Source organism: Battus philenor, unplaced genomic scaffold (assembly GCF_028537555.1).
Source record: "Battus philenor isolate CCGP_79_NKW_IND1 unplaced genomic scaffold, ilBatPhil1.0.hap1 SCAF_20, whole genome shotgun sequence".
NCBI lineage: Eukaryota > Metazoa > Arthropoda > Insecta > Lepidoptera > Papilionidae > Battus > Battus philenor.
Window position 1 is genome coordinate 968,767 of NW_027181683.1, and position 19,900 is coordinate 988,666.

Below are 19,900 nucleotides of genomic sequence, written 5' to 3' on the forward strand. Positions count from 1 at the left end.
CAGTGTTTTAATTAGATACACAAAGTAGTACTAAACATTTTATTTTCTATTCAAATTTAATAAAATATATTTCATTGTTCGCACGAGACAGGTTCCATCTCTAAATTCCTATTTAGACATTAAATAAGACGTTAAGGTTACATGTGCAAAGGCTTTAAAGGGTTTTGAATATACATCTAATTCGTTTAGACATTAAATAAGACGTTAATTAAGGTTACATGTGCAAAGGCTTTTAGGGTTTGAATTTACACCTATTTCCAATCAATCTCAAATAGGTTATATTATTTTTTCTATCGACATACGACAAACCAATAACTGACAGGTAGTAAACAATAATTAATTTTAATATGTGGTAATTAAAAATTTATATAAGTAACGCATTTCATTACTACATTATCATTACTTTATTTATTATGTCTGAAACTAATGATTTTTGTAAAGGGTTTGCCACACATTATTTGAAAGCAAATGATATATATACACCTGTACATTTGTAGTTTATTTAGTAATTGAAAAGAAAGCAAAGTACTAACGTATCTCGTTTTAACTTTCGTTTAAAAATAGTCTGGCGTAACAACAATTATGAATGGAATATTCAATGTAAATAATATATTTTAAACTTGTACACATAAAGAAAATAAACGTATGATATGGATGTCTTGTGTTGTTTTAAGATATTTAGAATCACAAAGAAAACTGGCTTTGTACCATAAGACAGATATAAAAACATTATTATTATATATGAGGTTCATTCCACGAAAGAATTGTAAAGTATAATAATAAATAAATAAATATGAATTACAGTAAAAAAAAGAACGTTAATATGATTGTATTTTTTAATTAATGATCTAAATAAAGGCAAAGGTATAAAGTAGCCGCTTCCAAGGGCGACCATGAAGTCTGTTTTAATAATAAAAGGTTAAAAATACGTTATACGTACATTTGAATACAAAGTTGAACTCACCGGCACAGATTTTTTTCGCCTTTTCGATCAGCTGACCGTAAAAATCACAGAATTGACACAACACTGTCGCATACGCTTGGAAAAAATTACTTATATAGTCACTGGTGTTCCAGTTACGTATATTAAAGGAAAAAAATTAAAATAATACACACGTTTGACAAATACGAAATGATGACAATTTATTTGGTGTTATTTTCCAGATAACGATGAACACAAGCGGCGAATGAACCCCGCACAATGATCTGGCGGCTGAGAGATCTCAAATATGACAGCGAATGTTACGAATTCAGTGATGCCAGCAAATAAAAATGTTACCATTTCGGTAATAAAAATCTAATTTAAATATTAATATTCTAATTAGATAGGAAAATTTGTAACGTTTTTTTAAATATACACTTCAATTAGTTTATTTGTAATTCGAAGTTGTTGATGATTATAAATACCTGGGACAAACCGTCCATCTTGGTAAGCCCCACTTCCAGAAATAGATCATTTGCCGAATCTAACTTGGATGGCTACCGTTCAGGAAGCTCCGAAAGCTCTTCTTGCCCAAAATATCGCAATAATAAAAAATATGAATAAATTACTAGAATTAAAAAGTCCCTGTCCCACACGAGAAACGAGAGGTCCCCAACAGCGGGGACCAATTAAAACAAAAAAAAACCGCAATGCCGAACACCAATGTATGTTATCGGTGAAGACATATGGATCCAAGACGGGATCCCTTACGACGGGCCTCATATGAAGGCTTAAGGTTACTCAGAGAACAATGGAAAAGGCTATTCTCAGATTTTCGCTGCGAGATTTATTCAGAAATAACGATACACGCTGACATAGCTCGAAGAATTACTCGTCTAAAGTGGACACATTCCTCCTGCCACCGATGGCCGTTGGGCCTGAAAGGTTCTGTAGTAACAACCATGAGCTAGTAGACGCGGCGTGGGTAGTTTGCCCACTAGGTGAACCGATATCATAGTCAAGGTTGCGAGAAGTTGCTGGTTGTAGGCAGCGCAGGACCGGTCATCGTGGCGATCTTTGAAGGTCTATGCATAGCAGTGGGCGCCAAGCGGCTGAAAAGAAGAATTACCTAAATGCTCAGTATCAGTACTAGATTCCGTAGCTCTACCGCTATAGGCAGCATTACCAGAATTTTATGGTGCGTTTGTGGCATATAACTATATCATATTGTGGCAATACTTACAAAATAGTTCACTTTGAGTGTAGTTTAGGCCCCTCATCTAAGCAGACTTTTTTCCTTAACTAAATTTGCGGTAGTAGTGCTACTAAATGCGTGTTAGTCGCATTTGTAAGTCACAAGAAACGAGAAGTAGAAGAGAGTGGCGTGTGAGTGGAAAGAGGAGTAACTGAATGATGAACGACACTAGCAACCTCTTCGCGACCATACAGATTTGGTTGCCCATCAATTACTACAAATACTACATAACTACAATTTCGTTTGTTTTGGCCAATAAAATGATCAAATATGCAAGTATTTTGGTATTTCTTTAATGTTAGAGGACAATAAATAATAAAACAATGAATTTAGTTCTTTATTAAAAAAACAATTATACATTATTGTCGGTTAATTAATTTATTATTACATAATAAACTTTTGTAACAATAATAAAAAATAATACATTATTAATTCAAATTGACAAAATCACTGCGTGACATTGTTGACAATGGTAGAAAATTACATCTATATATGGCAACACATTACAAGCGCGCGAAATTTAATTTTAGATTCACATGTTAGTATGACACAAAATAAAAATGATCCTTCGATAAATATAAATTTGTTTATTAAATTAAGATTATTAAACATTAACTTCTTGTTTCACGTAAAAATAGTCGAAACTAATTTACAAATGTCACAATCTAGTTTCCAGTTGACATATATGTTATTGGAAATATATATTATATGTTGTATTTAGCAGTTAAACACTAATCTAATGTAATTGATTATATATATGTTCTAACGCACGTCTCCAAAATCATTAAAATATTCAGTGTAATTGTCATATGACATAGTAATTATTTAAAAAATATAGTTTTAACAATTACACTGAATAATGTAGTGATTTCTATTATATGAACTTAATTACTTCTCTTTTATTGCATTATACCCAGCATTTGGTTTGGCACGTGAAATATTTATCTTTTTATAAATACAGCAGGTTTTATCAAGAGCATATGTGTGATATTTCGTATGTGCCAAATCAAATGCCGAGAAATACACAAACATATAATTATATTGCAAGTCTACATAAATGATATTTACAAAACAATGTTTCGTCTAGCGAAACCTTGTCAAAACATTTTATTTTTACTTTAATATCGAGCGATCGGAAGAATTGGAGCTATTTACATGAAATATCAATGGTATATATAACGTGGATATACCTCTATTACGAAATTTGAAAATAAAATTTCTTTGAACTAGTGTTTTTATTACGGAATTAATCAGAGTACATAAAAAGGATTTTAAAAATAAATTGCTTATAGAAATATAATAAAACAGTTTTCATTTATAGTAATTTCAATATAAGGCATATCCATGTTAGGGACTTCGTAGCAAGTATCAAAACAGTTCAAACTGTTCTGATCGCCCTATAAACGTACAAATATCAAAAATTACACGCGATAATATTAAAGATAGAATTATAGGCAATAGAAGAGGAAAGAGGAAAAAAAATATACATAAAACTTAAAAAATTTGAGACAATATATTTGTTACCTAAGATAAGACCAAGCTCACTCCCAGCACTGGACTAAACCTTTAATATAGATAATTAAATGACCAAAAGTGATTGAGACCACACCATAGTTTTACTCGTCATGTGGTCAATGATTCTTTTAGTAATTTTTGCAGTTTCTTAAACAGTATGAATTTAAACCAATTGTTATTTATAACATGTTATTAAAAATATTATTTTAAGATTTCAAAGTTTAATCACAGTAATCTCCCTTATAACGCTGAATTTTTATAGCGCGATTACACTATCAACCTATTTATAAGCAAAAATTTTTAGTATATGATACACCCTAAAGTTTACAACAACCCAAGTTATATTTATGTTAACAGACAATAATATATATATGTACTATCTATAGCCTCATATTAACCAGGGTAGAATAAACAACCTGGGTCCAGCCAGACTTGATCGTTGAAGAAAAAAAGAAAAAGGAATACAATATTTATTTAATTAAGTTAATAATTGTTCAACTTATCACTTAAATACTACAATGCACTTCATATGATTAGGCACACATAAGGGCGAAAAAGTTTCAAATGTCAACTTTAATATACCATTAAGAAAGTATAGAATGTTATGTGACAAAATTAAGTAGCAAGATAGAATAGAAGAGAATTCAGGTTGGCAACTGTTTTTATATTTAGCCGGCTAATCAGACGCCATGACAGACTTCATGAATTTTATTCAGATTTTATTTCTCTAAAGCAGTTCGAAACTTTTTCATGCCATACCTCCCTTTCGCCTTTCTAAAAAACTTACATAACCTTTATATTAAACCTATATAAATCTTAAGCCTGCATTAAGAGCCCAGGCCAAGGTCACCTTTTGGAGACCCTCCTGTGCCTTACTTCATGAAGCGCATGCACAAGAGATATAAGAGCTCACCAGCTTCCCAACCAGATTAAATTGTACATATCTGACCAAACTGAAGCTCTTAAAGAAGTTTTATGGCTTAGACATTCTAAAATTCTCACACCTCGCAATGTAATATAATTTTTATATTAAAGCGAATGGATTAAACTCGTATCGAGTCCACTTTCCAAGTGCCCACAATTAAATTGTCCCCCTGTGGGGTGTGGGCCTCTCGTTGGGAAACACAGCTCTCATAGTTTTCATAATTTTGAAACTGGTCTTAATCCAGCTCAAACCTACCTTTCACAAATGTATTTATATGTTCATTATAAAGTCAATTGATAGACTGCAATGTATAAGCTTCCCTAAAAACCATGATGACCAAATATTTAATACAAGGGGTATTTATATATAGAGATAGACATTTGAACCTTCTTTATATGTACCTAAACCTATGAAATATGGTGTCAAATTATAAGAAGCAAAAGGTATTTAATAATTCATAGATATTGCTTAGGGTGTTCCAAAGAGACTGTCGTTAGGCACGAAGACGACGCGGTGGCCAAGGCTGGTAGCCTGGCTGATAGTAGAACACACCTGGAGGGGCGTACGCTTAGCGCTTCCGTGGGTGCTGAGACGGGCGCTTCGCCTCACAGGAGTCACTGTATATGATTCAGCCTCGTGTTGGTTTGACTGCCTCCTACAGGACAACAATATTTATTTATGCAGCCCTTATATTGTTTACAAATTTAAAATTCCTATTTACTAATTTTTTAAGGCCCCCGTTTTAGGACCTCTCCTCCCCTTATCATATTATCAGACAGGGCCTTTACATTTTAAGGTATAATAATTATTTCAAATATTTTTTTATCACCATTTTACTGTTTAAGTGATGAATGAACAATTTGTAAATAAGTGAAGTGAAGGGGAGAAATAAGCAGAGGAAAATGTAGTTACTGCCATGTTCAGCTATTTCAGCCGAGGATGGTAGAGATATGTGGTCACAAAGCCTGTGTTTGAAGAAAGTTATATTGCTTCATTCAAACCACAGACACCCACTGCAAGGCATAAGCACTCCTTAAAGATATCTATGTGGGTATAAACCATAATAGCTACACTTGACAGACAAGTTGGTCATTGTAGCCTGGTATTATGGTACATAGGATGATACTACACATCCTCTGTTTGTAAGCAATCCTATATAATTAACACACAACTTTGAATTACATAAGACTATCCCGGAAAGTAAATCCATGATCTATGATCTAGTCTTAGTCCGCTAGGATACCAAAGCCTATATTGTAAACAATCATGAAGTTACCATGTTCAATGGATAAAAGTAAGAAAAGGACCAATATTTAGCCACTTCCGCACATGCAGTGGTAGTCTGAAATGCACCGCCCGCCAGCCCGCTGATAAATGCGTATGCGGCAAACAATGCGAATCACACAACCGCCACCACCAAATTACTCAACACGTGTTTCACCCCTCCACGGAGCATCTTCAGGAGTTATGTTACACCGATTAGTGCCAAACACAGAGACTGTGAATTTGTGTGTGAATTTGGTGCAGAAGTGGCTAAATATTGGTCCTTTTCTTACTTAGGATGGACTTCCGCGAGGTAACGCCTGATTCCATTAAATACCATGGTTAAAAGTCAACATATTGTATAATTGAGTAAACTTTATGTTCCAACATATGGAACAAATTCTAATAATATTGATAAACATTACTTGTAAAACAATTTGTAAGGAGGCTTGCCTGTATACTGGTGAAATGTGGTGTGCTTTTGGAATATGTTCAAAAGATCGACCTGGAGAGCTGGGGTAAAGGAGTGTTTAAGGAAAGAGTTAGGCAGGAATATAACTGTAAATAGAATCACTTTATTATACATATATTAAAACTACATTTTCAATTATTGTATTATTTGTTGAATTTTCTATTCGACTAGTTTTTTTTGATACCTTATTAGGCCCTCTCGTTCAACGTTCAAAGGGTTTATATTTTTATTTCGTCTTTCGTATTTCTATTTCTCACTTTTCTTCATTCTTCTTTCACATATTCTATCATTCTTCATCATTTTCCGCATACCTTTAAAATATCGCTTCAATTCTTCCATCCTTCTCAATAATATAATATCACAGACACAACTTGCTTATTTTTTTTCGGTTTACTTGTGTCTCCCCCCCCCCTGCAGTGTTCGGAGCATAAACTTTACATTATTAGGTAAATTCTATCATACCTCCCAATTTCTTATAAACTTTATTTTCATCCTTCAGGACTACATAGTTAAGGTGGCGGGAAGTTTCAGGATGCGGACAGTGCAAGACTAGACATCATGGTGACCTTCATGAGAGGCTTTTGCCAAGGTACAACTACCTGCTCATGTGAAACAGCATGTTTGAAATTTTAAGTTAGCCAGATAAGGAACAAGGTCTACTTACATCTTGGCCTTGTGCACCGCAAATCTGATGATGGTGCTCTTCAAGACATTCTTTACATCCACCATCTTCTGGTCCATCTGCTTTTCACGTCCGCTGCTCGGACTGATCTTGAGCTGCATGAATTTGTCCAGCAGTTGATCCAGATTCTCCTCTACAACTTTGTGCTGGAATATCAAATGTTAACATTTACTTGAGTTATATACACTTTAATATTCAGAAGAAGCTTTCACAGGCTCCTAGAGATAGTTGAACAATCACGGAATATGAGCCTAAATCAATTTACAGCATCACTCCATTACTTAGGAGGAAAAGCTCAAGCCACAATACTTTTCTTTGTATCATATAGCATAGGCCTGAACATATATGTTCTTGTACATATATTGCTAAAATATAAATTCCTATTTAAACATTACAGTATTCGGCAATAAATATTCCACATCGACCTTTGGAAAGAGACAATCGACTAATTTCGGCTTCGTAGAGCGCTATCTCTTACGAAATACGAACAGTCCGGTATCTATTAGCTGTTGAAACAAGTATCATTTGCTTATTTTGATAATTATTTTCTCTTTAACCAAATTTTTAAACAACCCTAACAAAGCTGCTTAGGAAGAACATTCCAGACATTCTTGACAGGCCTGTCATTCACCAGATTGTACTACTTGAACACAAAATAATTCACTATGAATTTATTCCAAGTCATTTTTCAGTTTAACTGTCTATTCAGCGTGACTCTGTGTTTTAATCAGAAATCTCTTCACTATTTCAATATTGTTGTTGCAAGGTGGACTCCAAAATTGGATACCATGATTCATATTGGTTTTAGGATGATTTAGTTGATGGATAACTTGTTTTTAGGTGGTAATTTTGGCTTGCGTCCTGGCAACCAGTATATAAATCAGATTTTTGTGTGACCTAGGAATGTGCTTGGGTTAGTTAGGTGTATTTCATCATTGTGTAGTTTTTATCAAGCATTCTTAAATCGATTCAAAGTTTATAAAGAGCAACTGTTGAATTTCCGGCAAGTTCTTCTCAGCAGATCATTTTGAGCGTTACATTCACCATTTTATGTCAAAACACCGTGTAAATGCATGCTTGAATAAAGATCATTTTAATTTGATATACAAATTCTCTAAGACTTTATCCCTTCTAGAAACAACCTTAGAATAAAAGAGAAGACATACCTCGGTTCCCATTGCAATGGCCTCCTCCCAACACTGCATGGAAGCTGGCAGATCTCCACGACGTTCCTCCAGAGCAGCTCTGCATTCCCAATAGGCAGCGCTCTCCGGGGCGGACGGGAAACGATGCCGAATCGCTCGCAGCCATCGTGCACACTGAGCCCAGTCAAAGCCCTGAAAACATTAATATTGAATATCAGCTTTTTAATCTTTACGACACAAATTTCTAGAAAGACTAATACACAAATAATTAAAAAGAAAAAAGTTTCAAGTTGAGACGGATAAATCTATAGACACGTGCCAGTCAGTCAGGAGTAATTTCTTGTCTCATTCACACAAACATACACTGTTGTCTCGCTCGCACTCAACCATTTGCAGCCCGAAATTTTTTCGATATGAAAGTTTCTTCAAATTTACTACAATTTCAGGTGTTATTTCGTGTATTTTCCGTGTTGGGTGTATTTTCCGCCCGCTTCATGGCCCGCACTGCATTTTATGAGTAGGATTTTAAAACCCACTCTTAGTCACTTTAAACATGCCAAAAAATATTCTAAAATTAAATGCATATTCTCAAAGTTTAACACCTATATTTTAATAACATGAATTAATTTATGAACATCTAATCATCATTTATGAACTCTCATTGCAAGAGGATTTCATATCCATTCTTAGCTGACCTTTACTCGGTGAAAAGAATCATCATCATATCAGCAGATCATCATTAACCGGTGATGGGCCTACCCACGCCACGTTTTTTCAACCCCCCCCCCGTCACTCCAGATGAGCATAAAAAAGCAGACCTTGGTTCTTCTGATCTCTGAAAATTTGGTATATTCGTACCAAATTGCCTTAGGCCTTAAGTTTCAATAACATTTTACATGTACATATACACACTTCTTAAATCTTTGCATAATATTTTATGAGATTTTTTTCTCAGTTTTTTAACATCAGTCTTCAGCTGCCTCAAACAGCAATTTTTTTTTGAGGCAAACATGTAATCAAATTTTTTATATAATACATAACAATAGTTTAAAACAGGGGCAGGCAACCTTTTTAATGTATGAACCAAATTAAATTAATACAAATTTGTAGCAGAAGGCGCAGAATCTTAAACTTATTATTTATACAGATTTTATCAAAAATAAACATAAACAAAATAAGAAGGGAAAAAAGAACATAGATGAAACTTTTGGCATACCAAATGTATATTATGTATAATTATTAATTAATTTTAACAATAAGTTGATGAGAGAAAGTCGATAGAATATATTTAATTTTAGGATTGCTCAGCGGGCATAATAAACATGTTTACGCAAACGGTTTGTTCATCCCTGATTTAAAATATTAATTAAAGATATGAAGTTATAAAAAGTGAATACCTCTCTTAGCAGCTCTGTGAGATCATTCAATGCACCCAACAGAAGTTCATCAGCCTGGTTGATTTTACAAGACGGTGTCAGAGTTATGTCCTTACTGTCATTCATACTTGTATTATCACTACTATAGCTCGCTCTACGCCACTTATCACCCCTGAATTCCTTATTGCTTTCGATAACAAAATCATCTTTTCTATCATTTAAATTCTCAGTGAAAGATTTGTCATCACTATCTGAATCTAACGCAATGTTCTCCTTATTTTCTTCATCGTATACTTCAAGTTTAGATGTTTCTATAGATGTCAAATTATTGGATAAATGTGCAATACCAAAGCATTGCAAATGGTGATATGAATTTAGAGATTTGCCACGCTTTTGCAACCAGTTATTTAATCTCTCTTGTAATTCCTCTGGTTTCGGTGTGTTGTATCTCATTGAAATCGGTGTTAAGAACTTGACTTTCTTCCTCTCGCTTTTAACAGCGGACACTATCTTCTCATATCCAATGCTCTCATCTTCGTCTACTTCGTTTATCTTTACCTCGTTTAGTTTCTCTCCAACTGATGCCCAGTTATGAATGCATTTGCTTAACTCACTTTTATTTGTTCTCTTTAAATGCACTGCAGATATTGATCTTCTAACTGGTGGAGCTGAAGGTTTTATGTATGAAATGGTTTTTCTTCTTTCATTAATTGTTACACTACCCACTACCTTCTTTGTGTGTTTAGTATCTGTTAACTTCTGTGATTCATTGGCGGTTGCTTTTGGAACAGCTTTTGGTTGATATAACCGTTCAAACACTGATACCCTTTTTGATGAAGCATCTTTTGAACTTTGTTTTGTTGGTACATAACTTTTTCTACTCATGCACGATTTAAAGGCCACAGCTGATGATGTTGAAGGCATACTTTGGGTAGAAGATTGTGCTGCCAAGCTCATGTGCCTCACTTTTGAAACTTCATTGTTATTTTTCATTGCCTTCACATCTTGACCAGTGGTAGTTTTTTTGGTCAAATCTTTTTTTACATCACCCTGTACTTTTTCATTCTCAACTGGTTTTTTAATATCTTGATGTGAACTGCTTGCTTTAACTTTAGCTTCAACTTGACCATTGGGCTGTTTTACTTTAGACATGGTCGCAGAATGAATAGTTGTTTTAGATGCCGGTGCAGAAGCTGGTCTTTTATAAGCGGTGTTCATGTGAAAGTTGTTCTTCACAGTTGTAGTATTGCACTTTGATACGTTCATAGTGTGTAAGCTGGATACATTACTTGTTGAAGGAGTTTTTGATTGATTCCAATTGCTATTAGAATCATTTTTATTATATTTTTGGAGATTAAGCTGACGTAACTGAAACAAAAAATTGCAATGAACACATCTAATTATTTTTCTAATTAAATAAAATTTTACACTCCATATAAAAATCCTCTGATAGTCATCAGACTGAATATAGAAAAAAAATAATTGTGCATTTCACCTCATTCACCACTGTAATTTCAGAATAACTTAACCAATTTCATTTACAACTTCTTATAAGTTTCAAACTAATTTGTAGAATGTTTATATGGAAATAAATACAATTTCCATTGCGCCTTATATGTGCACTACTCACATTGGAAAAGGATCAACAATGTCAAAAATGTGATAGTGATTTTATTTTATCAAAATTAAGTTTTTTAGTAATGTACTTAGGCATTTTCAAATTTCCAAAGAATTAAAACCAATAAGGTATTCCTATATAAATACCTTTTCTATCCTCGCTTTCTCTCTAGCGATCCTTTCTTCTCTTAATTTACAAATTCTTTCTTGCACTGAATCCATGGCTTCTTTACTGAAAAAACCAAAATACATAACCAAATAAATTAACTGGACATTGTATCATTAAACAAAGTTGAAGTGAGGTTTGAACCAAGCATCCTCTCCTAGCTACCCTACCATATATTATAAAAAAATAGTACTTCCCAAATGTTTCAAGTGCCCTGACAATCCCATACTTACTCCTTAAACAGATTAAACTTCTCTCAAATTAAGCCTTACATTATCAATCATAACTATACAGTATATTTCATCTTTTCAGCCGATAGATGCCGGCTGACTCCCTCAAAGATCACTATGATGACCGGTACTGCGCTGCCCACAAGGTCTACCCATGTTGCATCTACCGGTACATGGTTACCACTCCCAGAGAACCTAAATGCCACTTCAGACAAGCAATTCTTCAAGCTATGTAGCTGATCCTTGTTGTTCTGTGTATCTCATCATTTCTGATTCAATCTCGCAGAGAAAATCCAAGCACACCCCTCTCCATTGCTCTCTGGGTGATTGAGCCTTCTTCTGGGGCCCGTCATTTGCGACCAATATATTTCGTGATGAAAGTAAAATATTTTAAATATTCAGTATTTCTGCCATTATCAATATATGTATTCTTTATATACCTCCAATGTGATACACATTGTTAAACATTTCAGTTTGTGAACCTTTGAGTTACATGGATATAGGAGAAGGATAAGTATACTATATACACTCATACCTTATGGACTTTTTGTGCAATAAAAATATTTGAATTAATTCCAAGATATTTGATGAAGTCATCAATAAAATACAATTGTAGGTATTGTCATATCTGTCTAATAAGATATATACAATCATCAAGTTAAACTACAGTAGTATGATGAAAGAGATTTTGATAGAGTTTACTTCAAGAAATTCATATATTGTAAGAATGTATAGAATAATAATTACAAGTTTTAACAAAACTTACTTGCTTTAAGGTTTTAGGTATACAAGACTTTTTTTTTCTATGCAGTCACTATTTCAAATGTCAAAAAAACAATTTTTTATATCTATTCATTAATTTGCTAGTGTATTTCAATTTTTCTTATGTGGTACATGTCCACAAAAATAAAAAAAAACCTCTATTCACAAAAATATGTTTAATTTACATCACTGGTAGAGTAAAAAAAGAATTACATTTTTTTTACTATTTAGAACAGTGTTTCCCAACATTGGGCTCACGCCCCACAAGAGTTATCTTAACTATTAAAGGGGGACAATTCCAAAATGGACTTAACATGAGTTTAAGACTTTCTATAGGTTTAACCTTTTTGTAAAAACAATTTTTTTTAAAAATAACAAAAAACAATAAATTACTTTAAAAAATCATTTTTAAAATTATTTGAGATTTGAATTTCAGTTTTTCATTACGTTTTTAAAACTATGTAATGTGTTTATTAACAATTTCCTAGAGATTTCTTCCTAAAACCTATCATATAAGTTTCTTAAGTGATCAATAACATTTTTAACTTGATAAAGTATATATATGGTCATAAGAGTTTTAGAAAGGCATGTCACCATAAAAGTTGGGAAACACTCATTTAGAATAAGCTTCATTTTGACTTACAAATATGTAGGTATTTGTAGAAATAAAATACATACTGAAAATGATATACCAAAATTCTTTGGAACCAAATGTGAATAGTAAATATAACTAATTGTGCCTTGTAGGAAATCAACTGCCACAGAGTAATAGTACAAGAAATATATTCATAGTAAACAAAAAAAATTCTTATATATATCTTATATATAAAAAGAATCCTAATATATATATATAAATAGAGATATATAGGAAAGAACAAATCTAACAGACATTCTGATTCAAATTAATCAATAAAAATAAAGATGGACAGCTTGCTCCTAAGCAAAGAGCAAAAAATGGAGCAAAATTGTGACAGTCTGGTATCCGAGGGCCAAAGAAGTCGGGGTTAAAAGCCAGAAGGTGGGAGGATGATGTAAGAGTGATGTTGGGCCCCTAGTAGCTCAGGGCTGCACCTAACCAGAGGTAATGGAAGATATTTTAACGTAAAATAAGTTGGAAAAAATTGTAATAATTCAGAAATAAAGGCAGTTATAATATAATTACAATAGTACCTTGCAGCAAATCAACCATTGCAGAAAAAAGTACAACATATGTATAAATAGAAAATACTGAAAATACTTTGAGTAAATAAATGGATTCCTTTAATCTTGAAACTCGATTCTGATAATGATATTTTACGATTTTTACAATATTTAGATAATATTATGTATTTATAATCACTAAAGAATTTGATATAAATAATCAGAGAAACACAAAAAATATTACAAAGTACAGAAGAAGGTAATCAGTTCAGAAAAATGTATGAATGAATGTAGAGAAAATATATCGATACTACGTACTAGCAATAATGAAATCAAAATTTCATAAAAATAGTAGACATTTGTAAGTTTCCCACCATATTCTATGACTTTGTGTATTATTTAAAATATTTTTATTGCTATTTGTTTTCCTTAAATAACGTTAATATACTTTATATCTTAAAAAAAACATAACCGACATTTGCTTATTTCTTCAAAGTATTGAATATTGATATAGATCTACGAATAATCAATAATTTGAAGAAAGGATCATTAACAAAAGGAGGTACTTCATAAATATTTTGATGCCATATCCAATGTAAATTATATGCAATTTTTCATAACAATTTGAATCAAATTAATAAAGATGCCATTAGTTTATTTTTGTTTAAGACACTGTGTACATCTGAATATGGATTTTAATCTACAAAAACAACAAGAAAACACATAAGCTTCATTAAAAACAAAATATAAAACATAAAAATTTAATAAAGATATATTACTTACGAAAAAGAAGTTTTGAAAATTCAAAGCGACGGTTTCAACAGTCGTATTTCAAAAACAAACTCACTAGTGACGTCTATCAAATACGATTACTGCGTCGTAGTTGACAATTCAATATCGGTTGTGTGAAAAAAGTAATTATTGTTTTACATATAGACATTAGGTTTTACTCAATTTTAATTCAGAAATTTATATAATAAATTCTTACACATATTGTACATAAAATTTAATAACTATTGTTCACCATAATAGAGTACATAGAGGTACAGTCTTTTTAAAGAAATCTTAATAGCAAATCATTCGCTGGAAAGAGTTAATATGGCCGTCTTTCAATGACACTTAGGAGCTAATGAAAGAGACTTAGTACATCTTTAGTGATCGTTGGTAATAGTAAAGTAATTAAAATATGCGTTTATACATTGCTACATTATTAAAATAAGGCGTTAATCATATTATTTATCAAGTAAAACTTATTAAAAACTGTTACCTTTTTTGACTAAAACATGGGAATGGCTTAATAAGCACTGATCAGTTAACTTTGTTTCTTGAGGTTTTAAACCACACAAACTAGTTTTAAATTTAAAATTACTTTAATCCAAATGTATAGATGAGTTTGGTACAATCCCCTTTTTTCCAGAAAAAGCGCTTTTAAAGAAACTTAGTTATAAGTGTTTACTTTGCCGCCATCGATATTAAACATTTTACCGTATTTTCTGAGAATAGCGAATAGTTTCTAAACGCAACCCTAAATTCACTATTGCCAACATTTTAATATACCGCCGCCTGGCAGCACTGTCGGCGAGTGGTAGATTGGCTGCACTGCGCGTGGTGATGCCCGCTAGGTCACGAGTGCGCTCCGAAGCCGTAATTCAAACTTCTGTGAATTAAATCAAAGATTAGTAAAACTTTTCGTGTAACTCGTGTGCAGGTGAGTGTCGTCTAAAATTTTATATTTACTGTATTTATCATTCAAAGTTATTGTTGGTGTTGTTTTGTGTTCAGTGAGGATTAAAAAAAAAGTCGTCCCGCCGGCCGCGCGAAATCGTGATATTTTCGCAAACAGGTTTGCTTTGATGCTCTCGTTTTTTACGTCTTTTTTTGATTTTTAGCGCATAATCGACTGCATTGCTCATTTTAAATGCACCTTGCGTGCCATCTACCATACCAAACTGTTCTTATTTATCATAACAAATATATTTGTAATGCTTAAAACATTTTTATTTTGTTTTAATATTCATGTCTATACATTTATAACAGTTTTATTAAAAGTAATCAACCGGTTCATGAAGGTAGTTAAAAATAATAAGTCATTAGAAATTATAGAAATGCATTAACTGCGACAATTTATCGTTGATTTTCAAGGTTGTTCGTGCCTGTTTATTTAAATTATTTCTACTTAAAATTAAATTAATTACAGATTTTAATTATGATAAATTAGTTTTTTTTGCCATATCATACGTAATAAATTTAATTTATTTAAAACGTTTACATTTTTTTCTTTCATGTATTATACTGGGATATATATTACTAATTAATTAAAAGAATTATTTTTTTGAATTATTTAGCTTTATCTGTAGAATTATATGAATAATGATAGTGACAGTTTTTGGTACATATCAAGTTTAAGTGTGTTTATAGTGATGAAATAAAAAGAAACTAATTAAAGAAACTAACTAATTCCAAATTTAAATTTGGCGGGAAACCGTTAAGACAACTGTAGGAATGCAAGCGGTACATTGGCAGTTATATAGCTTGGTTTATTGCAATTCGTATTAACTGTTTTTATTACATATTTTCACTGTTGACAACTGCCGAAGCCTTGATGAAACTTGTTTTATAATAAGGCTTGACCGATGTTTTTAATGCAATTCCAGTACTTTTAAACTTAAAATTGAAAATATAGTCTATACTATGTCGGACGTTTTAACCAGAAAATGCATAACTAAAAAATTATGGATGTGTTTACATGTAATTTTGATTTGCACGGTGCGGATTCTACTTTCCTTTTGTTGTTTATTCGTTATATCGGTGTATTTTTGTACCAATTTGAATTTAACTTATAATTTTAAGTGTTCATTTTATCGACATCTGTTTAATTATTAAACAAAGGTACATTGAACCCAGCAAAGTTAAGACGACATTTTTTCCACAACTGAGTAAATTGTAAAATGTTGATATCGACGCATCCTTTAATTGTCTATTTCACTTTAAACAATATAGTGTATAAACATAATATACAGGATGATTAGTTATAGATGTAAAAGCTTTGATGGGACGAATGTATAGTATTTTTTTGGTCAATTTATTTATGGTATACCTGTATTAAAATCGATGATTTTTGAAAAAGTTTTTTTAAAATTCGGATTTTTTTTACTTGATGGAGCCCGCTATTGGGGAGATCTCGTTCCAGTCCCTATTTATTTGGAACAGGGATTATTTGGGGTAATAATTTTTTCGTTTATTCTTTTTTCCATTGATAATCTTTTTCATATTATTCTATTCTTTATCGTTTATATTTTACATTGCTTTCATTTTTATTTATTCCATTTTTATATCACCTTTTATCCGTTCCTTCAGACATTATACAGCTCAGGTATATTTTATTATTCACTAAATATTTGACATTATTTTTACTATATATATAACCGTTATATTTTTGCTGTTATTATTATTTTTATCATTTTGTTTTATTTGTTATTTTGATAATTTAAAATTCGGATTACTGTATCAATAAATTTAGTCAAGGTCACGGGAAGTTGGTAGACACCGCAAGACCTGTGTTCGTGGTGATCTTTGTGGAAGGCTTTAGGATGATGATGATGATATATGAAAATTATTGTTTACAACTTGACTTGATGCGTTTATAAAAAAAAATATAGTATGTTTCAAAGTGATCGCTTTACATATAGTTCATTGCAAAAACATGGTTTATAGCTGTTATATCTATAATCAATCATCCTGTATAAGTTTATATGGAATATAAAAGTGATCTTCTAATGTTTTTTAACTAAAATTACTAAGACATATCCGTTTTGTTTAAAACTCTTTCGTAATTAAGAAACCATTACACAGATAAACTTAATTGGATTTTAGTTGACTGTTCCAAAATGGCTTCAGAATGTCTATTCTGTTAGATTTCGTTTTAATGATCTAGATCTGTATTCAACCTTATATATGACATACACCATCTTAGCCTTTCTAATAATTTTAAGTCTCCCTATGTAACAAATATATTTTTAAAGAGTTAAACTTTGGTATTGAGCCCACTTTCGAATTGCCCTCTAGTGGGACGTGGGTGCAACGTTGAAAAACACTGATCTAATTTGTTCAAGCGACTGCGCTGAACCCTTTCGTTACCAGCGCCGAAGTTAGACAGCATCCAACTTGTAATGTCTCATGTGTAGATCCGTGTTTTTGAAGATTTATCACAGCCAAATAAATTACTAACAATTATCCTTACTTCTATTTTTAATTAATATACCAGTAGAATCCTTAAATATGTAACACAAATGAGAAAATTCGAACATCAGATTACCGCCATGCAATGTGAACATTTCGCGGCGTTGCCTGGTTCAGTAGCGTCACTTCGACGTAACGTACTGCGGTAAGGAAAGGGTTAAAAATACCAGACTAAACTCTAAATCAGAGTTCCCCAAACTTTTTTGTGTCGTAGATCCCTTGCCATGTTTTTCCGTGTTGGGTAGACCCCCTACTTACCTGATATTGATTTCCTGTAAATTTCTAACTGTAGTGAAGTTTAGTGTTAAAAATTTAAAGTAAAAACACATGTTAATTTATACATTTATTAATTGAATTTAAATTAAAACTACTCAAAATAAAATTTTGTATCTGTTATGTAAAATATACATAACATTAAATCTAATATATAAAATTCTCGAGTCACGGTGTTCGAACTTGAACTCTTCTGAAACGGTTTGACTGATTCTTACCAAATTTAATATGCGTATTCAGTAGGTCTGAGAATCGGCTACTATCTATTTTCTATACCCCTAAGTGATAAAGGTTCTTCACACTTAATTTTTTTTAACGAAAACAATTAAAACAAAAATAAAAACAAATTTTTTGTTTTTATTTTTTTTTATGATACAGCATACAAGAATACATGCAACCATAAATTTTCACCCCTCTACGATCAACCCTTATTTTTTAAAAATTAAATTAAAACATCAATTTTTTTTTTGCAAAACAACGTTTGCGGGATCAGCTAGTAAACTATAAATACAATAAAATAAGCAATAAGTCTTCTTAGTTAGAAGGATGAACCTGATGCTTTAATAATAAATTATCAACCCTTGGCGTCAATTTTGTAAGGGTTAATTTTAAATCTCCTCGGCTAATGATGTCCAGTCTGTGGACCCCCATTTTCATTTTATGGACCCCCAATTTTTTTTTTTGCTGACGTAGACCTCTTGCAGGTTGTCATAGACCCCTAGGGGTCTATATAGACCACTTTGGGAATCACTGCTCTAAATCCTCTGGAGTTATGACGAAGAAATAAGACTTTTTGGTAGTTATATAAGTAAACCATCGAACATATATGTCCAGCATCAACGAGGTCATAGCGCTATGTTCGAGCATCGGACGGGTTGAAGTCATATAATATTAATCTTATTTGTACCAGCGTGTGTTGCAACCACATTTCATTATCCACGTACCTGAAAGTGTATATATCTTGATTTTTATTCAACATTGCCTTTTTGTCCCATACTAACCATGAATCTTTTATATTTTATATATCTTGACCTGCCTGTCTATAGTTATATCAATCCTAAAACAACTTACATAATAGCTTTTAAGGTGTTTAAAAACGTATATAGGTATTTAATGGAATTAGGCGTTACCTTGCGGAAGTCCATCCTAAGTAAGATAAGGACTAATATTTAGCCACTTCCGCACATGCAGTGGTAGTCGTGCAACAAAGTGCACCGCCCGCCAGCCCGCTGATAAATGCGTATCCGGCAAACAATGCGAATCACACAACTGCCACCGTTAAACCACTCAACACGTGTTTCACCCCTCCACGGGGCATCTTCAGGAGTTATGTTACACCGATTAGTGCCAAACACAGAGTGTATAGGTATATAGGTAGACAAGTTTATTATTCTACATAGAAGCGTTTTTGGGTTAACAGCAACCGACCAAGTCGAAGTGACCCTTTGGTACTCTTGAGTCGGAATGCAAAACGCGTACCAAGTGACAGTTCAAAGTCAGGTGCGCTTCTTGGAGACCCTTGCACCCAGATGGGTAAACTGACCTGGATACATAAGCATAGTTGCTAATCAACACAGAGGAAAAAAGTTTCGTGACGAATGAATAATATATATATATATATATATATAAATATATAACATCACGAGAGATATAGAGTGTAAAGATTGTTATGCTGCTAATAATAAAATAAAGACTTGTGTTCAGGACCACAGGCTTTATTGTTTGACAAATCCACGTGTATATATATGCAAATATAAGTATACGAGTAACTATATACGTAATTATAAATATATATATATATATATATATATATAAATGTATATATATATTTATATATATATATACATTTTTGGAACATTTGGTCACCTGCCCAATAATAATTTCTACACCGCCTTGGGTTCACTTTCATTCACATCAT

General features: G+C 32.3%; 3 protein-coding genes across 5 annotated transcripts in view; 1 reads left to right on the forward strand and 2 right to left on the reverse strand.

The window, feature by feature from the left end:
* Window positions 1–1,156, reverse strand: part of LOC137923091 (probable multidrug resistance-associated protein lethal(2)03659) — an 89,294-nt gene extending 88,138 nt beyond the window's left edge. The window contains exon 1 of the mRNA XM_068766227.1: window positions 965–1,156. The gene's annotated coding sequence lies outside the window, so the exon portion shown is untranslated. The remainder of the gene's footprint in view (window positions 1–964) is intronic.
* Window positions 1,157–4,615: 3,459 nt separating this feature from the next.
* LOC137922807 (uncharacterized) lies at window positions 4,616–14,319 on the reverse strand. Its single transcript, XM_068765882.1, has 6 exons — window positions 14,254–14,319; window positions 11,320–11,404; window positions 9,577–10,923; window positions 8,201–8,371; window positions 7,017–7,180; window positions 4,616–5,272 (listed from the first exon to the last, which is right to left on the reverse strand). Exons 2-6 carry the CDS (start codon window positions 11,392–11,394, stop codon window positions 5,086–5,088), a joined length of 1,944 nt encoding a protein of 647 aa, XP_068621983.1. The 5' UTR covers window positions 11,395–11,404; window positions 14,254–14,319; the 3' UTR covers window positions 4,616–5,085.
* Window positions 14,320–15,050: 731 nt separating this feature from the next.
* LOC137923069 (juvenile hormone esterase-like) overlaps window positions 15,051–19,900 on the forward strand; it is a 53,380-nt gene continuing 48,530 nt past the window's right edge. For 2 of the 3 annotated variants that reach the window (XM_068766195.1, XM_068766198.1), the window contains exon 1: window positions 15,051–15,178. The gene's annotated coding sequence lies outside the window, so the exon portion shown is untranslated. Of the gene's footprint in view, window positions 15,179–15,252; window positions 15,314–19,900 lie in introns of all 3 variants that reach the window. The other variant, XM_068766197.1, reaches the window with a different exon arrangement.

Bases quoted from the DNA above. Each gene is read 5' to 3' on its own strand.
- LOC137922807 (XM_068765882.1), bottom strand. From the start codon at position 11,394: ATGGATTCAGTGCAAGAAAGAATTTGTAAATTAAGAGAAGAAAGGATC. The intron at 10,924-11,319 runs GTATTTATATAG...TTTTTGTTTCAG, and splicing joins AGAAAGCGAGGATAGAAAAG to TTACGTCAGCTTAATCTCCA. The intron at 7,181-8,200 runs GTATGTCTTCTC...TTGATATTCCAG, and splicing joins CCATTGCAATGGGAACCGAG to CACAAAGTTGTAGAGGAGAA.